The sequence below is a fragment of the Nyctereutes procyonoides genome, unplaced genomic scaffold (assembly GCF_905146905.1).
Source record: "Nyctereutes procyonoides isolate TBG_1078 unplaced genomic scaffold, NYPRO_anot_genome, whole genome shotgun sequence".
Lineage (NCBI taxonomy): Eukaryota > Metazoa > Chordata > Mammalia > Carnivora > Canidae > Nyctereutes > Nyctereutes procyonoides.
The window spans coordinates 14,992,009-15,016,404 of NW_026575125.1; the positions used below are offsets into that span (position 1 = coordinate 14,992,009).

Here is a 24,396-nt window from a genome sequence, read left to right on the forward strand (position 1 = left end):
AGTGAAGAAGTGAACGTCACTTAAGCAGCATGGAGAAAAACAGAGTGGCCATAAAACCCTTTAATGAATTAGTTGGTTTTTTAAAAAAATAATTTCTTCTCCAAAAGCACATCATCCTTGTAGAAAACTGAGACCACCCAACTAAGGGACCTTCCCTTCTTCCAGGGAAGTCCTGGGAGAACAAGCTGAGGGCTGCCGGTGGAGGAGGCATGGCTGCCCAAGAATCCATGTGCTTCTGACAGCAGAAGGAGCAGGGAGGCCTCCATCACCTCACTTTCAACCTGCTGCAGCAGCCTCTGAACTCAGGTCTGTGTGCACCCCATGAACCAGTTCTCTGGGCTTCGGTCACAGCAATCATAAAAGGCAAGCGTGATCATGTCACTACACACTTGGAGTCCTTCCAGGCCTGCCTCTGCCTTCAGGAGAAAGCCCTCTCGACTTGAGTCCCACCTGCCCCACTTAGCTCTGCACTCCTAGGCCAGCTACATGGTGCTGGGTATTTGTACATGCTGTCCCTTCCCATCCCTTCTGCTTGCAATTAGACATATTTATAGCTTTCAAGTGACATTATTCTGTTCTCAATTTTGTAAGCATCTATAGCTTTAGATCTAATAACAAATTTTTAGTCATTATCTCTGTCAAACCACATATATTATTTTGATGAGCAGAACACATAAAATATTTATCTTGCATATTTACGTTTCAAGGGCTGTGCATTTGAATAGAACTGAAAATTACTTTTGGAAAAGGATCTCAAGCACTCCTCCTTCAGGAAAGGAGAAAAGCGACCAAAACACATCTGATTGCACCATGCTGTCTTTGTTTGCTGGCTGGTGCACACTCTGGAGAAAAAAAACGAAGTACCCAGTGTCCCTCTTATTAAATAAAAAGAATGACAGCCTACACCGCATTTCTTTGGCTTGATGAAATAAATTCACCAATGTATCTGCAAATCATTTTGCTGTATTATGATGGGAGAAATGGTAATTGCTTCAATTATAATTAGGGAGCATTTGAGAACAGAATTCCACCAGGACTCGGGTGATTATATTTCCTAGCACAGCAAACAAGGTTCTGGTACAGATCAAAACTGAGTGAGCGAGATGGAGTGAAGCAAGCTCAGCAAGAACATGCCAGGAGGGTGTAGAGGACTCTGCTCCCCTAAAGGGTATCGGGGGTCTGCTTGAGAGTGCTTCTACCAAACCAAAGATGGGGCACTCAGGTGACTGGAAAAAGCCCTCTCGTCTCAACACCCTGGTCATACCCTGCCCTCCTCACACATGTGCACAAGTGAGGGTGGGAGGAGGGAGGTGGCAAGCTAGGGTGCAGAGGGGTGCATGCCATAACCACATGCGACTACTCTCAGCCGGCCTACAAGGGGTCACAGAGGTCTACAAACGGAGGTCTCTGTAAAGCAAGGACCCTCCCCTGTAGAATCTGTCCACGATTGCAGCTCCAGGAGACCCTGGGCATGCCTGTCTCGCCCCTTTGGCCCCCCACAATGGTGAACCGAGCATTGACTTACTGCTTCTTTCAACGCCAAACTCCTTTCCACTCAGAATATGGTGCAGGAGGTTTTTCATGTCGAAAGGGCTGAGATTCATCAAACTTTCAGAAGCTTCTTCTCCTACAAATACACACCTTCTAAGTATCTCCGACAGCTGCTGGCATGTTGAGTCTGGCAGGGCTTGGGGAGATGGCGACAAAGGCTACCGCGGCAGGTCTCCCTGCTTGGGATGACCTCACTACTGTTTCAGGGTGGAACTGTGCTGCTCCTCGGTGATTCCAAATACGGTTTAAATTGTGTATTTTCTTAACACTCAGACACGTAATTTTTCACACCGATGATTCCCGATGCTGGAATGTGGCTCCTAGTCAATTTACATATTTACACTGGTAGAAGTGTTATGAAATGGAGGATGACCTCTCACCGCAGGGGGATACTGAAGGAACTTAGCTGTCAGGAGCAGAGCACGAGACCCTAGTGCCTCATTCTCCCTGATGTATGAAATTCAGCATCCTGTGCTAGCTGCCTTGGCCAAGTGACACAGAAATGAGAGAACCTGGTAAAGCATGAGCACTTGCAAAGGCTCAGAAGCCCTGATTTCAGAATACTTGGGCAGGCCCCCAGTGGGGCAGGGTGGGAGGGGTGGGAACCCCCCCCCCCGAAGGCCTGCCTGTGCGCACCGTACCTGAGCAGTTCAGGCTCCGTGCTAGCTCCGTGGCCATCACCTGAATGATCAGTCCGATCCGGAGTCTGAGCATCTCCACGAAGAGGCTGGGCTGCGCCCTGACATACATGGCCAGGTAAACCACAATCTCCTGATGCAGACACGGGGAGACAGCGTTTCAGGGGCTGGTGGTGGAGAGGCCCCTGCACTGGGACTGAGGCGTGGCCCTGCCCCTCCCTCCGCCCCTGACCTGTGTGAGGACGGCGATGCTGATGTCCTGCCCACTGGCTTCGTAGATGAGCTTTGTGAGCTCCTCCGGGGGCAGGGGCCTAGGAAGGAGCATCAAGACACAAACACCATGAAAGATACCTAAGAGTGGTACTTCCTCACCCTCTACAGAAGGGCCTTATTTTCCTGCTGGGAGCTCCTGAGTGACTGTGTTTTTAAAAAGATCCTCTTTCCTGGGGCATGGGATGGCTCACTCAGTTGAGCATCCAACTCCTGATTTCAGCTCAGGTCATGGTCTCAGGGTTGTGGAATCAAGCCCTACATAGGGCTCCCTGCTCAATGTGGAGTCTGCTTGTCCCTCTCTTTCTGCTCCCTGCCCCCCGACCCTGCCCCGCTTGTGCTCTCTCTCTCTTAGCTAAATAAATTAAATCTCAAAAAAAGGGCCCTTTCCTGAATGGTGGATGGCACACCTATAAATGTAAGGCCACTAGGCTGAAGACTTACGCAGAGATGGTCTTCTCCCGGGGCTCTGGTGGCAGGCCCACTGTGAGCTGTTTCTGGTGCGACAGCAGGTCTGTGCAGGCCTACTCGTGTAGGAAAAAGGATGCAGACCACGGCAACAGCCGGAGGGTGGAGGAGGCGGAGAAGAGAAAAGCCAACAGGGAAGTGTCACCACCAAGACGACAGATTTACCTTTACAAGCTTTATGACCCATGCTGCCATTTATTTGAAAATTCATATATAGACCCCAGACTGAGCCACCCAAGCAGGGCTGGGGCCCTGTGAGCTCTGTGGCCTGGGTATTCAATGCCCACCCACTGTAGTAAACACACTGTATTCCCAGCTATTCCACAAGTGAGATGAGCTGTCCTGAGTCCTAAGATAGCAGTGTTAAGGGTTCATGACCATATTACAGTCTTAAGTTGCCAGTTTCCCCATTATTTACACACAGTAAACACCGTCACCTTACCATAACATTGAATTCTACTGTCTTAGAGAGCAGTTCTGGATTCTGCAGGGCCTCAGGGTTAAAATGTTAATCACGATTATATTGCAGATGTGCAGAAATAAGAACGCTCTGTTTAAAGGTGGCAGGCCACAAAGCATTTTCATTTTATTTCTTGGTAAAAACCCTTTTCTGCAGCTAAAAAGGAACAAAACTAATCAACTTGAATTTCATTTCCTTTGCTTGCCCTCCAAGAACAGTGGGAGGTCAGGAGAGGAGGGCCTATTCCATCTGTGTATTGGATAACCGATTTCCTTTACAAATATGAGCTACTTGCCTCCAGCTTTTCTAACAGAAAGAGGGCACAGGCTCTTCTAGGGGCTAGAAAGAACAAACAGACTGCCCGAGTACACTTGCTCTGACCTCTGCCAGGACCTCTACTTTCTTCCTGAGCAGGCCAGAGATGTAGCGAATCAAACCCCACTCCTGGTTCAAGCCAGCTTTCCCGTAGAGCTCGCTGAGGAGGCTGTGAACTGTGACCCCGTGTTGTCCGGAGAGATTTGTGTCCCAGCTGGGGCCTCTGTCAAGAGATAGAAAACTCCAGAAGTATGGCCTGGAAGGCTTACAAGTCAGATTCTCTTGCAGCAGAGCTCACTTGGCAGGGAGGGAAATGAATCACTGTACATTCTGCCAAGTTCTGGGAGCCCTCCCGGTGCCTCTGAGTCTCACCGAGAGGGTTCCATCTTATCTTACCACAGCATCCCTTATGTCTATTTCAAACAGAAGCCTAACATCAGGAAGCAGTGAGATCCTGGCCTCATTCAGCCTTCTCGTCCCAGGAGACCAGCACTAGTAGACAGGGAAGGGGATAGAAGTCTGTTCATGGTGATCCTGGGGAATTTGGGGGAATCGTGACCTGGTTTGCTGGAAGGCCAAGAAAACTCAAATAGAATCAAGGAGAATGGAACAAGCTCGAGCTAAGGAAGACCATAAACTTACTTTATCACATACAGAATGTACAGAATGTCTGCTTGGTCCTGTAGGTTTGCACAGTCTTTCAGTTGCTCTACCAGCTTCTCACAGTCCACATCACCATGGTCATCTCTGGGCCACAGGAAGTCCTCATCAGGGGCCTAGACACACAAAAGCCAAAAAAACCAGGGGAGAGGGGCTGTGTAACATAGCAGCGGGGCTTGGAACTCTGTATTGCTGGGCTCTAGGGTTTCAGGGACTCTTCTGTAACTTTTTATTTATATGTTTACTATTTCTGATCAGTGAATCACTCTGTTACTTGATGTTCGCAAGAGACCAGGCTGAACAGGTTAAATTATGTGTAAGTAACTCAGAACTTCCAATCCCCCAAAACTTACACATTGAAAAGTTGAAAAAAAGGTGAAAATGAACCCATGGGCGCTAGATCGCAGGCTAGAGGTTACCACTGGAGTGGAGGGGACGAGGCAACTGGGAGAGCACAGAGTGGTCCCTGACACTGGTCACTTGCTTCCATCTTTCTCTATATAGGTTGGGCTGCAATAAAATATCTTTTTTTTTAGATTTTTATTTATTTATTCATGAGAGACACACAGAGAGAGGCAGAGATATAGGCAGAAGGAGAAGCAGGCTCCATGCAGGGAGCCCGAAGTGGGACTCAATCCTGGGACTCCAGGATCATGCCCTGGGCCGAAGGCAGGTGCCAAACCGCTGAGCCACCCAGGGTTCCCCATAAAATATCCATTTGAAAGCAAAACAAACACAAAAAGTATGTAAGTTTTAAACAACCTATAATTGAGGCTAGGTTAAAATATTCTCCAGTAGACATTGAATCCTTATATTCATGTGAGAGAAAATCAAGGGAGACTTGTAGATAAAACAAATTATGGGAACCAGTGGGGAACACCCTGAGATTATACTTTCCTTAGGGATCTTTTTCTAGTTTTGTACCCTGCTCTGCAAATGGCCTGGCCTTGGCTGGCTGGCACAGACAGGGCAGGGCTAGGCAGTGAGCTAGCTTACTTCCTCTAGCATGACAGATTCTGATGAGCAGGTGGAAAGGCAGTAGCCTTTTCCTACATGCAAAATATAAAGGTTTGCATCACATGCATTGTACATAAGGACACAAGGCAGACTGCAGACAACTAAGTGAGTGGGTTCCCACTGAAATCCAGAACTTCCCATCCCCAAAGTCCTGGATATCAAAAAATACACTCTTTCAAGTTCAACCACATAAAAGAGTTCTTGGGACCATGCCAGCACTGAAGAACATCACACTTAAAAAACAAAAAAGTGATTCTAAATACTTTACCTTTTTTAGGAGTGGCTGAGGAGAATCAACAAGATTCAGTGACTTGCGGTGAGCACTCAGAACTTTAGTTGGCAAAGTCATGGGAACAACTGGAAAACAAGAGAAGCAAGCAAGGCCTTTGGAGGAGGAAGAGGAGGAGGAGGATACTTCTTTTGAGAGGTATGGCGGCTACTCCTTACCCAATACAAACCAACTAAAGGAGTCGTTATTTATTTAGCTTAATTAATTTCGGAAAGAATTTACCATGTAGCCACATCACGTGCTAAATCTGGGAACAGGAAGTGAGCTGGACATGGATCTTGCTTTACTTAAGGAGCAGAATTTCCCTTTTCCCTCCTGGAATTCCAGGGAACTGACATAGCATCTGAGGACTGAAAGGAGCCTTAGAAATGACTCAGGTGGACCTATGTCTTTCAGATGAGGAAACTGAGAACCCGTGAAGGAAGAGCATGTGGCCAAGGTCACTGGCCTTCTGGTAACTGAGGCGTCCAGTTCCCGGGAGTGCGGCGTGCATTTCACTTTGCCAGGGCCAGCTGCTGGAGCTTCTGGTGTTGAACCACCTTTGGATGCTATCATTATCAGTACTTATTCATCAAGCCATCTGTGTCTTCCAGGCTAGATCATATCATCTTGGGAAAATAGGAGGCTTTCAAAATAGAGATGGGGCATATTTAAAAGGCATTTATGGACCTCCAGGCTGTACTAATAAAGGAAACACACATTTTAATTTGTCTCAAATCCCCCCTTAACTTGGCAGAAAATAATTTTTTTTTAAAAGACAAATCCTCAAGAATAGGGAAAAGTGGGAGAGAAGACAACAGTAGTGACATTTTGGAAGCAGGAAAACAGATGAATGAAAGATAACAGACTAAGCAGACAGAAGGCAACAAAACCCCAAGTCTGCAGTGAGAACAACCAACAGCCAGTCAGGTTTAGGTCAGAGAATCCTTAGAAGTTTCAGGAGCTTGCTGCAATATACACCTCTGGAATTGGGGGGTCCGGAAGGGGTCCAGAAATAAGGAAGACTGGAGAGAAGCTGTGCAAGAAGCAGTGAGCTCCCTAGACATCTTCCTCCAATCCGTACAACTTGGCAACTGCCTTGCTCCTCCTGACAGAAGACTAGAGGGCCTGTGGAAGAGAGTGAATGCGAGAGGTGGGGTGTGTGGCATGTCCACAGTCCTCGGGTGGAGTTAAGTGACCATACAGCTCCAAGCGACTGACCCTGACCTGTCAAAAAGGAGATCGCAAAAGAGATTGTAGAGTAGCTCTGGGAAATCTACCCAGCCTACACTCATCCATCACCCACACCCCACCTCCATGCTTAGAGACTTGCAGAGGTGAGCAGATAACCAAGGAACACCCAGCATTTGAGGAAAGATTCTAATGTGGAAGACCGAAACCAGAGGGGGGAAAAGTTGACTTGGGGGACCTGGAAACCACTTAGTGAGAAGAAAATGTAAAAACTAAACCCTAAAGCTCCACTGTTAATATCCTTACAGTAGTAAGACATTGAATTGCATGCACAAAACAAGAATAAACGCACTTCAGAGAACAAAGGCTGAAAACATAATAGCAAAAGTAAAAAACCTCATTTGAGGGAGTGGAATAAAAAGTTGAGGCAGTTGCCCTCAGAACAGAGCAAAAGACAAAAGAGAAACGCTAAAGACTTCTCCAGGAGGTTACCACTGGAATCAGAGAGTACCAGGAAGAGAGAGAGCAGAGTAAATGTAGGGAAGGAAATGCATCAAGAAGTCTTTCAGAAAAACTTTACAGGACAAAACATAAATTTCCAGATTGAAAGGGTACATGGAGCATCCACACAACGGATGAAAATATACCCTAATATAGGCACATCACTGAAATTTCACAACCTGGGAGCAGAGAAGATTCTAAAAAAATTTCAAAGAGAAAAATAGTTTATGTTGAAGGATCAAATATCAGAATGGGATTAGATTTCTCAATAGCAACACGAGTAGCAAAAAGACAGTGAAGCAATGCTTTCAAAATTCTGATAAAAAATTGGTTTTCAATCTTGAATTCTATAACCAAACTCTGAACTGGATATAACAAATATTTGTAGATATTTTCAGACTCGCAAGGTCTTGACAATTCTCCCCACCACATACTATTTCTCAGGAAACTACTGGATGTCTTGACCAAAATAAGATAGTAGGCTAAGAAAGAGGAAAAGTAGAGACAGAAAACAGGAAAGTCAACCCAGGAGACAAGGAAGTCTTAGGAAACTCCAGGATGATGGTAAGGAAAGATCCCAGGATAAAGTCGGAAACCCAGACATGGAGGCAACCAGGCAAAAGGGGCAGTGAACTTCAGAAACAAGCAGGCTGAGGATTGGCATTGCTGTGCCTGCCCTCTTCCATCATACCAGTTTTTTAAACCTTCTCAAACTGCTCTAGAATGTGTTCCACCAAAGGAAGAAATCAAGGAAGAGGAACATGCTAGATTCAAGAAATAGGGAGGCCAACTGAAGAGATAAGCAAATGAGATTCCAAAGATTATAGTAAAGAGAAGTCTCAGGATGACAGGTATGCAATAGGCCTAGAGCACTATCAACCCAGACAGAAGGAGACCTGTGAACTAAGCAGTGTAACTGAGAAACTCCTGGATATGACTGACCTTGTGGAAATTTGTACTGTGGGCCATTGGGAAGTATAGAGAGGAAGAAAAGCAAATGAAAAGATAGAGCAACTTCTGATAAAGTTAATAGTATTATTGACTTTTAAATTTAATAGTATTAATTTCAGAAAAACCAAAAAATAAAAATAATACAATCACAGTACTCTATAATGCTCAGTCCAGAATATTTGCACACACACAATAATATAAAGAGTGAATAGTGATTTAACTAAACTTTAATATCGCGATATCACGAGGTTATAGGAAGTGAAGTAGAGGCGTGGTGATTAAAGACAGCTAAATCCTCATCCACCTAAGAAGAAGCCAACAGATGCTGAATAAAGTTGACACATCCAAAGAGAGCAAGATACACACATTATTTTAGAAAAAGAGATACGTAAATGCCAGAAGAAACAACTGAAAGTTGAAAGTGGAGTGGTCACCTCTATGTAGAAGGACTGGGTCAGTGGGGAGGGGAAGGATGAGTTGGGAAACCTCTGCATTTTGTTGTCTTCTCGAATTCTCGGACTTTTAAATTATGCTCATGTGTTACTCTGAAAAGTTATTTTAGCAGGCAGAAAAGAGTTAATAACGCACATGGAATTTCCAAACCCTTTGCCTTTGCCATCACAGAAAGTATATCCCGAGTGGAGTGGATGGCGCTGAAAACATGGCTGTCTTCTGTCTTCTTACAAAGAGGGGGCAGATAGCACTTCAAGGATGTGCTTTGTAGGAGGTGGTTGATATATTGGTCGAGTTCATCTTCGCCTTCTGTAACTGGACAAGCAAGAGAAAGAGCCAGTGAAAGCAAGCTGCAGAAATATCCTCCACGCGTCCCAGTGACTGAGGGTAGCCTGTGGCGCTGAGGATATTTAGTGGGAGGCAATGTTGCCATACAGGTATTTGCACCTCCAGTCCCAGAGGATAAAGAAATTTACATAGATAATATATGTGTTTTTATTTATTTTTTAATCTTTTTTATTGGAGTTCAATTTGCCAACATATAGCATAACAACCAGTGCTCATCCCGCCAAGTTGCCCCCCTCAGTGCCCATCACCCAGTCACCCCAACCCCTCTCCCACCTATGTAGTATTTTATTTTATTTTATTTTATTTTATTTTATTTTATTTTATTTTTTTTAAGATTTTATTTATTTATTCATGAGAGACAGAGAGAGAGGCAGAGACACAGGCAGAGGGAGAAGCAGGCTCCATGCAGGGGGCCTGATGTGGGACTCGATCCCAGGACTCCAGGATCACGCCCTGGGCTGAAGGCAGGCGCTAAACTGCAGAGCCACCCAGGGATCCCACTATGTAGTGTTTTTAAAGTGATTGTTTGGAAACTCTTCATCTTAGGAAAAGAAAATACAGGTCAAGATAGCTACACATCGTACCAAGATGAAGTTAGTATGGAAGAAACCCTGAGGGCCGGCAGCTGATATCTGATCTTTTTGTTTCACTTGTCAGGAGTGAGCTAAACACTACGGAATGCCCAGCCCCAATCCCACGTACCATGGAAAAGTAAAAAATGGTCACTTCATCCCAAAACCTTGTTCAGTTTGAGAAATATACATACAGGATTTCATCCCTCATATCCAACCAAATCTAGATCACTCTACCATTCCTTTGAAAATCCAAGCAGTGTGCTTCTGTCTTTAGAATATATTTGGTGAAGGGCACCTGGGTGGCTCAGTTAAGCACCTGCCTTTGGCTCAGGTCATGATCTTAGGGTCCTGGGATAGAGCCCAGAGTCTGCTTCCCCCCCTGCCCTTCCCCCCTGCTCATGATCTCTCTCTCCCTCCCTCAAATAAATAAATAAAAATCTTATTTTATTTTTTATTTTTATTTTTTTAATCTTTTTTTAAAAGAAAAATTAGAATATATTTGGTGAAGAATCCTCATTCCTGAAACTCTTTGTCCCTCTAGGTTTAAAAAAAGCCCCACTTCTACCGTTTAGGTTTTTAACATCTATTCATTTTAATAGATGCCAGTTTCCAAAGCCTCTTTTTTGTTATGTTAATTACCAATAATTTTCTGTGCTTGAATTTCAGGGCAATTTTATCACAATGCCAAGGTTTAAATAAATTCAATGAACCACCTGCAAAAGCATTCCGAGCTGTACCTTGATTATAGGTGTCTTCCAGATACCCTCCCAAATCTGAATCAGGACTGAAGCTCCCTTCACTGGCATCATCAAACAACTTCTCATCACAGTCTGGATCCAGGAACGTCAGATACGTGTAGAAGGACGTGGTAAGAAATTCCGAAAGGCTCCCTAATTTTACTCTGTCAAGGAGACACTATGTTAGAAATACAGGTGCATGTGGACAAACTTCCACTATGAATCAGAGAGAGACTTTTCAACAACCAGATGGTGCTTCTGCCAGAATCAATAAATACGTCACTCTGCAGATTGCCCCACATAAGTAGTCAGCCAAGAAATTAAAACAAAAATTCAATACCAAGTATAAAGTAGGAGCACATAGCATATTAAAAGTCAAAATGAATCATGCTGATTTCTTACTCCCAAACCCAACACAAACAAAAATCTATTTTACTGAACCAACGTAAGTTTTACAAAACAGAGTGACTGAACCACTTTTAACCAGAACCAAACCAAGCCTTGGGGTTTTTTCTGTCCTAAAACAACTGGACCAGAACAAAACCTACCATGTAATATGGTCACACAGGCATAGGTATATGATAGGAGAGGCAGTCTCAGAAGCAAAGTTCTTTTTTTTTTTTTTTTTTACAGTTCTTTCTAGAAGGAATGCAATGCGAGGACCATCCCCAGACTGGAACAGATGCCCAGAGTGGCATCATAAATAAATGAAATCTTTGGGGGGATAAAAGGTAGCTCCAGAGGCAGAAGACAATAGGATATTGGGAGCTACTAGCATCAGATGAGGACTTAGTAGAAATGGCTGAGAGAAACTGTTTAAGAAGCACACTGAAGCATATAATGCAAATGAATTCGTGGGTGCTCAAGCTTGAGTGGGCAAATGGACTACAGCAAGAAACATGGCCTAAGGGAAGGAAAAAAAGCCTTTCCTTTAATAAAATAAAATCTCCCTCCAGGGCCCTAGGGCCCATTTTACTGATTCTCTTGTCTTCAGACTAGGGACAAGGGGAGGTGAGGTAGTGTGTATAAAAGACAATGGAAAGTTTCTCTCTGATGAAGTTGAAAGGAGTCAGGACAAAGGTGGAAAGGCAGTAATTTAAAAAGGCTTCTGGGGGCACCTGGAAAGGCTCAGTGGTTGAACGTCTGCCTTTGGGTCAGGTCTTTGGCTCAGGGAGTGATCCCGGAAGACCCCGCGGGGATGCCTGGGTGGCTCAGCGGTTGAGCATCTGCCTTTGGCTCAGGGCGTGATCCCAGTCCCGGGATTGAATCCCACATCGGGCTCCCTGCGAGGAGCCTGCCTCTCCGTCTGCCTGTGTCTCTGCCTCTCTCTGTGTCTCTCATGAATAAATAAATAAAATCTTTTTAAAAAATAAAAAATAAAATAAAGACCCTCAAACCTGGGTGCCTGGGTGGCTCAGAGGTTGGGTGCCTGCCTTTGGCTCAGGTTGTGATTCTGGGATCAAGTCCCACATCGGGCTCCCTATAGGGAGCCTGCTTCTCCCTCTGCCTGTGTCTCTGCCTCTCTCTCTGTGTCTCTCATGAATAAATAAAATCTTTAAACAAACAAAAAAAGACCCTCAAACCTAAGGAAAAGCCAAAATTAGATTCAGTTTTTGTTTGTTTTTAAAGATTTTATTTATTTATTTGAGAGAGAGAGATCCCAAGCAGGGGAAAAGGGCAGAGGGAGAAGAAGACTTCCTGCCGAGCAGGAAGCCCCATATGAGGCTTGATTCCAGGACCCTGGGATCATGACCTGAGTCGAAGGCAGACACTTAACTGACTACGCCACCCAGGCACCCTGAGATTCACTTTTAATTATCAAGAACTTAATAGGAAAGGTAGCCCATGGGGCCCAGGCATTCCTGTTTCCTTCCACTGTTCTCTGAGTCGTTCACCATACTGTATAAACAAGAGGCCCTCCTTGTTTTTGTAAGCCCTCATCCAGCTCGGCACAGAGATTAGAGCTGGTTCTTGGGTTCTTACCAAGCTTCTGCACCTATTCATCTTGTGCCCCTTGCTCTCTGAGCCTATAGCCCCTTGTCTGTAGAAGAGGAATACCACCCACATGACACAATGAAGACTAAATCAGATGATGCACACAAAACAGCACAGAGTGTCCTGCAAGAGAGCAATTAACTGCAGACAGTATCCTTTTTGACAATGATTAGATTTCAATTCAAGTGTTTATTCTGATAAACACTCATTATGGATGTATGGTATCTTCTCTTGGCTACGATGCCATACACCAGGTGGTAACTTATCCAAACCGGACGTGAAATGTACGAAAGTGCGTGCCAACTGCAGTTACGGTGCTGAGATATGCCAGGTACAAAAAAACACACTGGATGAATCCACTTAGATGAGATACCTAGAGACAGAAAGTACAATGGTGGTTGCCAGCGGCTGGGACAAGGAGAATTGGGGAGATATTGTTTAATGGGTAGAGAGTTTCCCTTTGACAAGATGAAGAGTCCTGGTGGTCGGTTGCACGACAATGTGAATGTGCTTAACATTACCAAACTGTATACTTCAAAATGACTAAGATGGTAAGCTTTATATTATGTGTATTTACCAGTTTTAAAAAACATTTATGGCGGCAGCAGGGTCCCTGGTGTGGGAAGATGTGAGAAGGGCCGACGTCAATGTCCAAACACTCAGCAACTGGCATTCCATCAGGGAACCAACGGAAGACTCCAGGGCCCAGAAAGGGTCGCACCTCACTCAGGGCCGGCCGAACAGTGAGGTTCTTGGAACCCTTCTCACATATTCCAGGAGATTAGGAGAGATCAGGGCCTATATGCTATTGAGAAAACCTCTGCCTCCTGACAGTCAAAAAATATAAAAATCGAATTGGTTTTCTCAGGAGGTGAGCCTGTATCACTCAAGGTGCCTACCCGGGATCATGGGGAGCACCCGTATTACTGTGGGCCTGAAAAGTAGAATAGGTATCGCTCCACTGAGGAGGAGGGGACAGTGGTATAGGCAGGCCCATTCAGGCGCTCTGCTCCGAGGGCCACTCAAGGAATTTTTTAAAGTTCTATGAATTATTCTTCAGGTGACAGCACACTCAAGTCAGTTCAGGGCGTGTTTACTGGGCACCTGCTAGATCCCAGGCACTGGGTGTTTTCTTCTAGGTCCTTCACTAGAAACAGACACAGCATTCCATACATGCAATCCAAGAATGCCACTTCAGAGAGACTCGGTATGCTTGCCTCTCCACACCCCAGGCCTCCTGGCACCTGTAAAAGCTTCACAAACATCCACTGAGAGCTGCTTTAGAGAGGATTCCAGTTCCACAGGGGTGAAGGGTTTTAATTTCCTTTTTAATCTAAAGCTCCATGCTTCTATGTTCAGCAATTGATATGAAAAATGGGGGAAGGACAGCATCCTTTTTTTTAAAATATTTTATTTATTTATTTATTCGAGAGAGAGAGAGAGAGAGAGAGAGAGAGAGAGAGAGAGAGAGAGGCAGAGACACAGGCAGAGGGAAAAGCAGGCTCCACACAGGAAGCCCGATGCAGGCCTTGATCCCGGGATTCCAGGATCACACCTTGAGCCTAAGGCAGACGCTCAACCTCTGAGCCACTCAGGGATCCCACCCCCCACTTTATTTTAAAGATTTTATTTATTTAGCAAAAGACTTTTAAGAAAGGTCACTGATGGGACGCCTGGGTGGCTCAGAGGTTGAGGGTCTGTCTTGGGCTCAGGGTGTGATCCTGGAGTCTCGGGATCGAGTCCCGCATCAGGCTTCCTATGTGGAGCCTGCTTCTCCCTCTGCCTGTGTCTCTGCCTCTCATGAATAAATAAATAAAATCTTAAAAAAAAAAAGAAAAGTCACTGATACTTAAAAAACAAAACACAAAACCACAAATTACCTGGCTCCTCCAAAATATCCATCCTCTAGTTTTCTAATTGTAGAAAGAACTGCAGAATGAATGTCTGAGCCATCATTTGCTAAGGGAGGGGGGAAAGATGAGTTAGTTTACTTAATTTGGAAATACTTTTTGGTTTTGGGGACATGCCATGAAATGTTTTCACCAACATAATCTAATAAGGGCAGCCCGGGTGGCTCAGCGGTTTATAGCGCCACCTTTAGCCCAGGGCCTGATCCTGGAGACCCGGAATCGAGTCCCATGTCAGGAGCCTGCTTCTCCCTCTGCCTGTGTCTTTGCCTTCCTCTCTCTTTGTGTCTCTCATGAATAAATAAATAAAATCTTAAAAACAACAACAACAATAAAAAAACATAATCTAATAAAATACTTATGGAAGATTCCTGAGCTCAGAAACCAAACTGCTAAGAACCTCCCCTTCGGTACTTAGCTTTGTCTATGGGACTGATTTTAAACATTCTGAAAAGGGCCCAAACCAACAGTGGGACATGAATCAGGCAGATCAAGTTCGCAAAGTTACTGAGCATGGTGTGGGTGATGGGGAAGGTGAGCGTGGGTCTGCCCGTCATCCGCCAGCAGGTGCACAGGTAGGCCAGCTCGATCCTCAGCATCTCCACAATCATCTCATTGTCCAGGGCCAGGTAGAAGTGATGCTGGTCCGTGAACTGCAAGTCAGATCAGGCCCAGTAAAAGGCTGTCCTTCATTCCCCCGACACAGCCCCAGCTGTCATTCACGACAGCACTAATCCTTGCATGTTGTTTCCAGAGAAGAGGCTCAATCCTGGCTGTATCTGCCCCCATCATGGGGCTCTCCTTGCAATCAGGCAAAAATCAATCTGTCGCCTGCCCAGGAATCGTAGCTACATTAGCGTGGAAGGTAAAGGTGCACAGCCAGATCTATTTATGGCTCCTCAGATGAGGATTTAAGCATCTGGCCCAACACCGCTGTCCCTGAAAGGAAATCAATAACTCCTTAAATCTTACTCATTCTAAAGCTGCTGGGCTCAGAGGATTTCCAAGTGAGGGAAGTGAGGGCACTGGGAGCAGGTGAGACATGGAGGCTGTGTTTACCTGACTGATGACCTGGCTAATGTGAACTATAGGCACTACTGCCTGGTGTCGATGAAAATCAAACTGTTCTCCAACCTCGGGACTAGTCCACACTCAGCTCTGGTCTGACGTGTGTTACAAAGGGAAATAACTCACAAGATTTAAGCAAGCAACGTGGGCTAGCGTGAAAAAGAACAACTCGGGGCTACTGATCCATGACCCCATGGCTGACAGTGTGCCTGGGGGGTGGGGAGCCGTGCCCACAGTGTCAAAGGGAGCCTAGAGCTGATCTTTCTAGCTGGCCAAATGGATGGAGAATATTTGGTTCGGGTTCTGTAGGACTACTTTCTTTTGTTAAAAAAAAAAAAAAAAACAAGAAACAAAAAACAAAAAGAAAACTCTGGAAAAAAAGTTCTATAATCAGTATATTTGGTATCTCCTCAAGGGGGAGGGCTTGAAAATCAGATAGGCTAGGTGTTTCATGGCGGGTCTTCAGACAACGTAAGCAAAGGTCAGGGACTGCTATCGGGCACAGGGACAGCAAGTCAAGGGACAGGTACCTAGCAAATTTGGGAAGTGGTATGCATTTCACTACTCCTCATGACGAAATGACGACACACTCAATTTGATTCAAGCCATGCTTACTGAGCACCTACTGGGACTAAAGAATTGCAGTAGGGCCTGGGCGTCATATTACACATCGCTATTTGAACATACACACGCTCATTCTACCGCATTCACAGTAGCTCACCACGAAGAAAAGGGAACTTAATCAAAGGATGCGTGTTGCTTTGCTACTGGCCTGCTCTACTCACCTGGGGTGTGAAAGTAAAGATTTGGTTCCTAATCACATACAGCTTAGATGTTCCAAGGACTCCAATGTGCCGATATGGTCGCCCACTCAATTTCATATTCTTATTCCGTCCTATTTGAAAAATAAAAGAGAAATTAGAGTTAGATCAATATGGCAACTTCTAATCCAAGTGACTTTGGCTAAGACTGGGCTTTTTGCATGTTAACCCACTTCGGGGTTTAGTTTTCCTAACACCGTTGATCCTTCTTTAAAATAGGACAAGGATGAATTAAAAACAAATCCCACTGCCTTCTCTTCATGCATGTACACAAATAGCACCCTGTTCAACATCTATGTGGAATGAAACTACTGATAGAACTTTATTAACGTTTACTTCTAATTTATTTCCTACCGAGCCTAGTTATAGTTTCTAAAATCTAAGCAAAGTTGTATTTTAGAGGGACGCCTGGGTGGCTCAGTGGTTGGGCGCCTCCCTTCGGCCCAGGGCATGATCCTGGAGCCCCGGGAACAAGTCCCACATTGGGCTCCCTGTGAGGAGCCTTCTCTCTCTGCCTGTGTATCTCCCTCTCTCTCTGTGTCTCTCATGAATAAATAATAAAATCTTTAAAAAAAAGTTATATTTTAGAAAGAGAACCTCCACTCCTGTTTTAATGGGTAAATGAGCATTTTTCTAAGATTACAGATAAAAATTAGAAACATATCGAGACACAAATGACTGTTCCAATTGAGAATTTTCAAAGGTGGTACCTTATTTTACAACAGATCTGGTGAAGGGCACAGCCACACTTTGGCGACATCTACTGAACAAGCATGAGAACATGCTTGTCTGCCACTCCTCTTCACTTTGAAGAGGTCGAACCATGTGATTTGGTGCCTTGCCCAATTCTTCACAGTTTATACCTATAAGTCTCCCTCAGAACCAAAACCTAGGGTCGCCTGGGTGGCTCAATGGTTGAGCGCCTGCCTTTGGCTCAGGGAGTGATCCTGGGGTCTGGGGATCAGATAGAGCCCTGCATCAGGCTCCATGCAGGGAGCCTGCTTCTCCCTCTGCCTGTCTCTGCCTCTCTCTCTCCCTCTCTCTGTGTCTCTCATGAATAAATAAATAAAATCCTAGGGCAGCCTGGGTCGCTCAGTGGTTTAGAGCCACCTTCAGCCCAGGGCATAATCCTGGAGACCTGTGTCTCTCATGAATGAATGAATGAATGAATGAATAGAATAAATAAATAAATAAATAAACTTAAAATAAATAAATAAAATCTTAAAAAAAAAAAGAACCAAAACCTAGAACCAAGATGCCTCTCACCAAAACCACCCTGCCATTTCCCCAAACCTACCAAGCTTGGCATATATGTGACTGAGAATTCGGCCTGGCTGGACTCGGATTGGATGAATGTCAGCAATACTCTGGACGTTTACCCCATGTTTCCTCAATAAGTCCTTAATGTGGTTGTTTTCTGCCAGAACAGTAACTGTGAACAAGAGCATAATAGCATCTGCATTAGCCTGTGGCCCTTAGTCTCCTCGCATGGAGAATATATTATTGACTGATCTTTCTTTTGGCCTCTGACATACACAGCAGCATGCTCTCCACACACTGGGTGGCTTTGAAAATCACAGCAATTTTCCTGCCACTCTTCCTGGTTCTCTCTGGCCTCACCTCCCCAACCCCCATGAAGCATTTTTATTAAGTGCCATCAATGTTTAAGACAGTCTGATAAGAGACTTCTAGAAATGGTCTTAAACAGATCCCAAACCAAATTACCCTATCTCAAATGATGGCTTGCCTCCCTGTGGGTCTGCATTTATTCTAAACCTGTCTTGTGTTCTTTTCATATGGAGTGAGAAGCAGAAACAGCTCTCCATGGGGGGATGCCAGGAGAAGCTGGAGCTCCTGGTCTCAAAGAACAGGAAAGAGCAATATTGTGGTATGTACTAGCAGGGTGTCCTGACCAAGGGAGAGGTTGGGGAAGATTGCTCCCTCCGGGAAGAAGGGAAAATGGGGCTGTTAACAGCCTGGCCCACCCATGAAGCACAGCATAGGGTCTTGCTGGTGGGGAAGAGCCACCCCAGAGCTGGGCCCTGCACCCTGAATGGGCCGGCTGGGGCCCCATCTCTAGTGAGTGAGGCTGGGCACCTGGCTCTCCAGCAGGCAGGGGACTCACATGCCTGGGACATGGGGGCCTGAGCAGGGACTCCAACCCCTGCACCTCCTGTACCAGTTCTGCTTTGAATGTGACTTTTAAGAGAATAGTGCTCTAGTAAAGGGAAGGAGTCTTGGGAAGGGGACTGGTGGAGGGAGGTTCTGGTCTCAGAAAGGGGGGAAGGTTTCAACTGCAGTAGAGCCTGCTGGGAACAGAGTGTGAGGGTGGTGCTCAGGCTAGAAGGTGATTCGGTTACTACTACAGTAGTCCACTGAGCCCCACCATTGTACCTATAGGCTGGTGGCCTTGAATGTACAATACACATAAATGCCACTGAGACCTGAAGGTCACCTCCTTATTTACATAACATGTGATACTTTTCAAAGTATTTTAATATCTGTGACCTCATCTGAGCTTCATAACAAGGCCCTGTGGGGAAGCCCCACATCTGCTGGCCACGTGTAGCCAATTCCAGGAAATGGGAACCTCAGCCATGTAGGACTGGGTGAAGTGGTGTCTCTTAACATCTGTTTCTTCTGAAGCTCTCAATGCCATGTAAAGATCAGTGGTCACTCTCTGTAAAGGCGACTCTTTTTTTTTTTTTATAAATTAATTTTTATTGGTGTTCAATTTACCAACATACAGAATAACACCCAGTGCTCATCCCGTCAAGTGTCCCCCTCCGTGCCCGTCACCCATTCACCCCCACCCCCCGCCCTCCTCCCCTTCCACCACCCCTAGTTCATTTCCCAGAGTTAGAAGTCTTTATGTTCTGTGTCCCTTTCTGATATCTCCCACACATTTCTTCTCCTGTAAAGGCGACTCTTACTGCAGTGGTTTGACTGAGACCTGTGAGCCCATGATCTGATACAGCCATATGCAGGAAGTTTCTGAAACTGTACTTCTTCCTCCAGGCCAGATCTTATTATATTTTCTATTCTGTTTCTGTTCTATTCTAGAACATTAAAAGAAAAAAAAAAGTGGCTAAAGACCCCTCAACGGGCCCCAGCCTACAGTTGGAAAAGCGGCCTCGTGAATTTAAGGGCTCACTTAGCAGCACGTGTTGTGTTTAAGTGCAGATTCTGGAGTCAGGCTGGATCAGTCCACTTGGACGTCAGCACCGAGTTTGCACCTCCCTCTGTCAGCTCTGGGCCCTTGAGCGAGCTAACCTCTAAGCCTCATGTGTAAGATGGGGAAGATAATCATAACTGTTACAATTTCTAGCTGATGAAACTGTTGCTGTTGAGGGCCTGGAGCTCAGTATCAATCGGATGATGCCCCACAGAGCCTCTTACTGTATCCCAGGCAGGCACAGGGGAATGAGTCCATGGTCACAAACAGGATTGCCTTGCATGTATTCAATAATTGTTGTTAACCTACTAAGTAGGTGTGTGCCAAACAACACAGAAGCTAGAAGAAGGATACAGGCCTCATCCTTAAGACATGTATGACGTAGCCACCTGGGTGGCTCAGTCGGTCCAGTGTCTGACTCTTGATTTTGGCTCAGGTCATGATCCCATGACATGGCCCCAGGTCAGGCTCTGTGCTGGGATCAGTGCTCAGGATTCTTTTTCCCTGTGCCCCTCCCCTCTTTCCTCTCTAAAAATGAAATGAATGGTGTAATTTAAAGGAAATAAGGCATATACACAAAGTGCTGATATCAGCTGGTACCTAAGTTGCCCTATGAGGCATGTGAGCTCCTCAGGAGTCTAGGAGGGAGGGAGAGGAACTGGTGAGCGAGGACCTACACTGGGGGCTTTCTTCATGACAATCGCAGAGCATCTCAATGTCACCCTGTGAGGGGGCACCAGTTATGAGGACCCCAAGGCACAGGGAGATGAAATTGCAAGGCTAGGCAGAGCCAACACTAGAGCAGCAGTCCACACTGGCCTTCCACCTCTCTGGAAGCGGGGCTAGCTGGAAGGGAGGGGAGGCAGGTGAAGACATGGGCCTGCAACTCTGGAGAGAAGCCAGACCTCAAGGAAGGAATGCGTGAACCTTTACTTGCGTTTTTTCACCAGGGTAATGTTCTACTTTTTAAAGAACTGCAATGAAAAATGATGCTCGGGGAATCACTTGTGCCCCAACTGCAATCAAGATTTGGATTCAAGAAAACAAATGCTTTGTAGAAAGTAACTTTGTGGTTGAGAAGAATACTGAGCTAGTGAGTTATAGAAGGGATGTTGCAGAGCCCATACACACTGAAGCACACTGGTGTACTTTTTTAAAAGTAGAATAGGAAACTAGGGAATCTTTTGCATTAAAAATAACATTGCAGGGCACCTGGGTGGCTCAGTGGCTGAGCGTTTGCCTTTGGCTCAAGTCGTGATCCCGGGGTCCTGGGATCGAGTCCCACATCGGGCTCCCCGCAGGGAGCCTGCTTCTCCCTCTACCTGTGTCTCTGCCTCTCTCTGTGTGTCTCTCATGAATAAATAAAATCTTAAAAAAAAACCATTGACTTTACCCAGTTAAATATGAATAGTAAACATGCTCACGAACCTTGTACTACAACATCGGGTTTGACAGAAGTGGAAAATCTTCTATTTAAGGGGTCAATTTCCCCAGTGGCGAGGAATCCCTAGGAAAAGAGGAATAGTGACACTGTAAAATACTGAATGAAATCTCACCTTAAACCCAACTAGGTAAATGAAATATCTGGGGGCTCAAAATATTCAGTATTTTAACTCTGTTTTTCAAGTGAACTGCTTATCTTCTCTGAAACACAGTACACCATTAGATAGCCACTGATGAACATATTGTGCTCTGGCACCTTGCTCTCCAGGACTAGCCAAACGTGCCACCACCTTGGCGACTGGAAAGAACAGCAGTGACTCAAACCTCATGAGCCCTCACTCCACGCCAGTCCCGGGCTGAGCCCCTATACACTCACAGTCACGTTCAGGCCTCCTGACAGGGAGGCACCAGACTAGCATTTTATGGGTGGGGCAATCGAGGTAATGCACTTAAGCTAGGTGGCAGAGAAGGGACTTGGTCCTGGGCTGACTGTCCTGAAGCACAAAGCTCCCCTCCATGATTGCACAGAGTGCTGTTTCAATATGGCTCTCCTCACATCTTCTATAAATGACCGGAGTCTTCAGGAGGGTCTCAAGGTGCTCTGGAGTTCTGAGGAGGAATCTGACCTAATGCTGGGCTTACATGAAGGCCTTTCCATTGAAGAGGCAACGAAGCAGAGCTGTTTGTTCCTCCTCTCACAGACCCAGAGATCAGAGCTGGCAAGTATAGTAGAAATGATCAAGCCCAACCTCTTTACTTTACAGAAGAGGAAACTGAGGCTGGCTCACGAGGTCAGGTTGCTAGTCAAAGGCAGAGCCAGCTTTCCAAGAGACAGACGTGGTATTCCCTACTAAGAAGGACAGAAGTAGGAGACAGTCCCCACCCCCAAGGACATGACCATGAAATTGAGGAGGCAATCACAGCCACGAAACCACCAACCCACTTCAGCTCCAGAAGCTCCTAATGCCCACTTCCACGGTGACAGCTTTACTTTCTGTCTTCCTTTATACACAGGCAACCCAAGTGGTACTGGACTGGACCTACTACTCAAACCTCTCCCCTACCCTTTCCTAGAGTTTGGGAGGACACACAGGACTGGGCCAGCCTAACAGGCTGGAGCTCCCAGCTCTTCTCCTAGACTCTTTCATCCACACCTCTTCCCAGGGGCCCAGAGCAGTCAGCTGGGCAGGAGCCTGTGAGGACAGATGAACGCATCTGATAACGTCAGCCATACATCATCTACACCATCACTCCCTCCACTCCCCACCGGGGAGGTCGAGATTCATTTTTAGCTAGCAAAAAAGCATTTGCATTTTGAAAACTTAAGCCTGGAGGCAAGAACATGTTTAACAGGAAGAAATGAGTCAGAGATAGTAGACCTTCTATGTAAGGGTGTTATGGGCTAAGGGAACACCTGACACAAAATTCACTGGAGAAGAGCCAGCCCCTGCCCCTTCCTATAGAGAGCACTGTAGAGTCACTCTGCTTCCTGCAGCCAGGACTGTGCCAGGGGTGGCTGGAAGCTGACTTAGTAGCTTCCACAAACCTCTATCATTCATATGTGTGCTGATCCCAACTGGGAAGCTTCTAGTCTCTTACTGACCATCAACTCAACCTAGTTCTAACCATAGACCAGGAATACGGGGGTAGGGGTCAGGGCAGGGCAGGTGATAGGAGTGCTTGGCATGCAGCTGACTCTGAAGTGGGCCAGTGTAAATATGGACACATAAGCCCAGACGGCAAGCCTCAGAGCAGACTCAGTCCAGGCGACTTTAAAACTATGAGATGCCAAAGACATTCACAGCCACACGGGGCAGAGAGCCCCTATGCTCTTCTGGGGTCCCCTACACCTCAGATCAGATGGTTTCCAGTCTGTGAAGTCCCCAAGTCTCCTACCTCTGCCAACAGCGAGCTGAGGATGTATAGGGACTGGCCCCACAGATGAGGCAGCTTCCCCAGAGGAACTCTGTCCACTGTGTGGGGGTTCTTATATTCTTCATCAACCTGGCAAAAAGAAAGACACCCAAGTCAGAATGTCAGAGGATAAAAAGGCCAATGTTACCGCATACTGGGGAGTGCACTGAGGATTTACAAAATGCCACTCATTCGATTCTCCAGGCCAATTCTGTGCAAGAGCTGTGACAGGGTGGCCCAAGAGCCAAGGCCTTGGTGTGGGGGCCTCATGCTAAACGCAGCAGAAGTGGAACTCAGATACAGGGGTGGCTCCAGGCCAGCACTCTTCCCATAGGCTCACTGATGGCAGAGGGCAGAGACAGGCACGTGAAGTCTGGCCTGCCTTCTTTGAGCACAGCCCTGGGCAACAGGAAGTTTCATAGCTCCTCCTTACCCTTGTCTGTATTATGGGTACAATGATCTAAAGCATCACCCTAGAGCCACAGCAGTGCATTACCTGCTGCTAAGTCATCTTTCTCCAGTCTTATTCTCCCCAGGGGCTCATAAATTGTGTGCCTATGCTAGGAAATTACCAGAAGGTGGCACTATTTATTGAGGAAAACAGTGCTGTACTAGCAGATCACTAATCTTCCATCAGGGACTCAATAAGCTGGGTCCACTGGGGGCTTTTGACTCATCAAAATAAGCTACAGTTCTTTTTTGGATGGACAGTGCTAGCTACACATTGTAAAAGTTAGTCTGCAATTTTCTCTGTTGTAAACTCCATGCTGACCTTTGGAATTTTTTTTTTTAAGTTAACTCTACCCCCCATTCATGGGGCTCAAGCTCATGACCCTGAGATCAAGAGTCACGTACTCTACTGACTCAGCTGGCCAGGTGGCCCTGACCTTTGGGTTTTTTGTCATTACAATGTTGGTCTGGGGTAATGTTAGTGACTACTTTTTCCCTTTGGAAAACAAAGCAATTGTAATTCTTCTCCAAAAGGGAAAATCACACCATGAGGGAGTCATACCCTGCTTGTGGATTTATCAGTGATGCTATTAACAGATCGTTAAAACTTGCTGCAGTAGTAAACATTAAGAAAACCTTCAACTCATAAACTGAACAGAATTACACATGTCAGTAATCAAATTATCAAATAGGTTAACAGTGTGGCAGGAGAATCTCTAAAATGTCAGAGTTATCTTTGAGTAAGTTTGGTTATCTTTGGGTAGTAAGAGGAGAGAGAAATACTTTCTTCTTTCTACAGAATCGTGGATGTTTTGTAGTGTACGGGACTTTCACAATCAGATTATACATTAGGGCTATTGGAAATGTAAGTAGCGTTAAGAGAAACCATGAAGACCTGGAATGAGAAATAGTTGATGCAAAGAACAGAAGGCAGACAAAGTGTCTGGATCGAGAGACAGCTTGACTCTAGCCTCCCCGGACCCATGTGCCAGCTCCTGCCTCCCTGTGCAGGCATTGGGGTCTGTCTCCTTGTCTCTGTCCCAGTCCTTCTTATGTGCTTGCAGGTCCTCTAACACACAAGACCTTTGCTGTGCCACCCGTGTGTGTGCCCTCCATCCCCCAGACCAGCTCCTCCACCCCCCACTAGCCTGCAGTCTCCCAGAGGCAGAGCTGGCACTGCAAACCCTGAGTGCCCTGGACCCAGCTTGGTGTTTTAGAAA

The 24,396-nt window shown here is 45.9% G+C and overlaps 1 protein-coding gene across 3 annotated transcripts in view; it reads right to left on the reverse strand.

Annotated features, from left to right (window-relative positions):
• Positions 1-24,396, reverse strand: part of PHKA2 (phosphorylase kinase regulatory subunit alpha 2) — a 78,553-nt gene that overhangs the window by 8,838 nt on the left and 45,319 nt on the right. For all 3 annotated transcript variants that reach the window (XM_055337630.1, XM_055337631.1, XM_055337632.1), the window contains 15 exons: positions 22,709-22,816; positions 20,798-20,876; positions 17,492-17,626; positions 16,159-16,268; positions 14,814-14,958; positions 14,279-14,357; positions 10,404-10,567; positions 8,879-9,058; positions 5,648-5,736; positions 4,345-4,478; positions 3,769-3,925; positions 2,904-2,983; positions 2,422-2,500; positions 2,193-2,322; positions 1,526-1,627 (listed from right to left, as the gene is read on the reverse strand). In XM_055337630.1, coding sequence (XP_055193605.1) covers positions 1,526-1,627; positions 2,193-2,322; positions 2,422-2,500; positions 2,904-2,983; positions 3,769-3,925; positions 4,345-4,478; positions 5,648-5,736; positions 8,879-9,058; positions 10,404-10,567; positions 14,279-14,357; positions 14,814-14,958; positions 16,159-16,268; positions 17,492-17,626; positions 20,798-20,876; positions 22,709-22,816 — 1,771 coding nt within the window. The remainder of the gene's footprint in view (positions 1-1,525; positions 1,628-2,192; positions 2,323-2,421; positions 2,501-2,903; positions 2,984-3,768; positions 3,926-4,344; positions 4,479-5,647; positions 5,737-8,878; positions 9,059-10,403; positions 10,568-14,278; positions 14,358-14,813; positions 14,959-16,158; positions 16,269-17,491; positions 17,627-20,797; positions 20,877-22,708; positions 22,817-24,396) is intronic.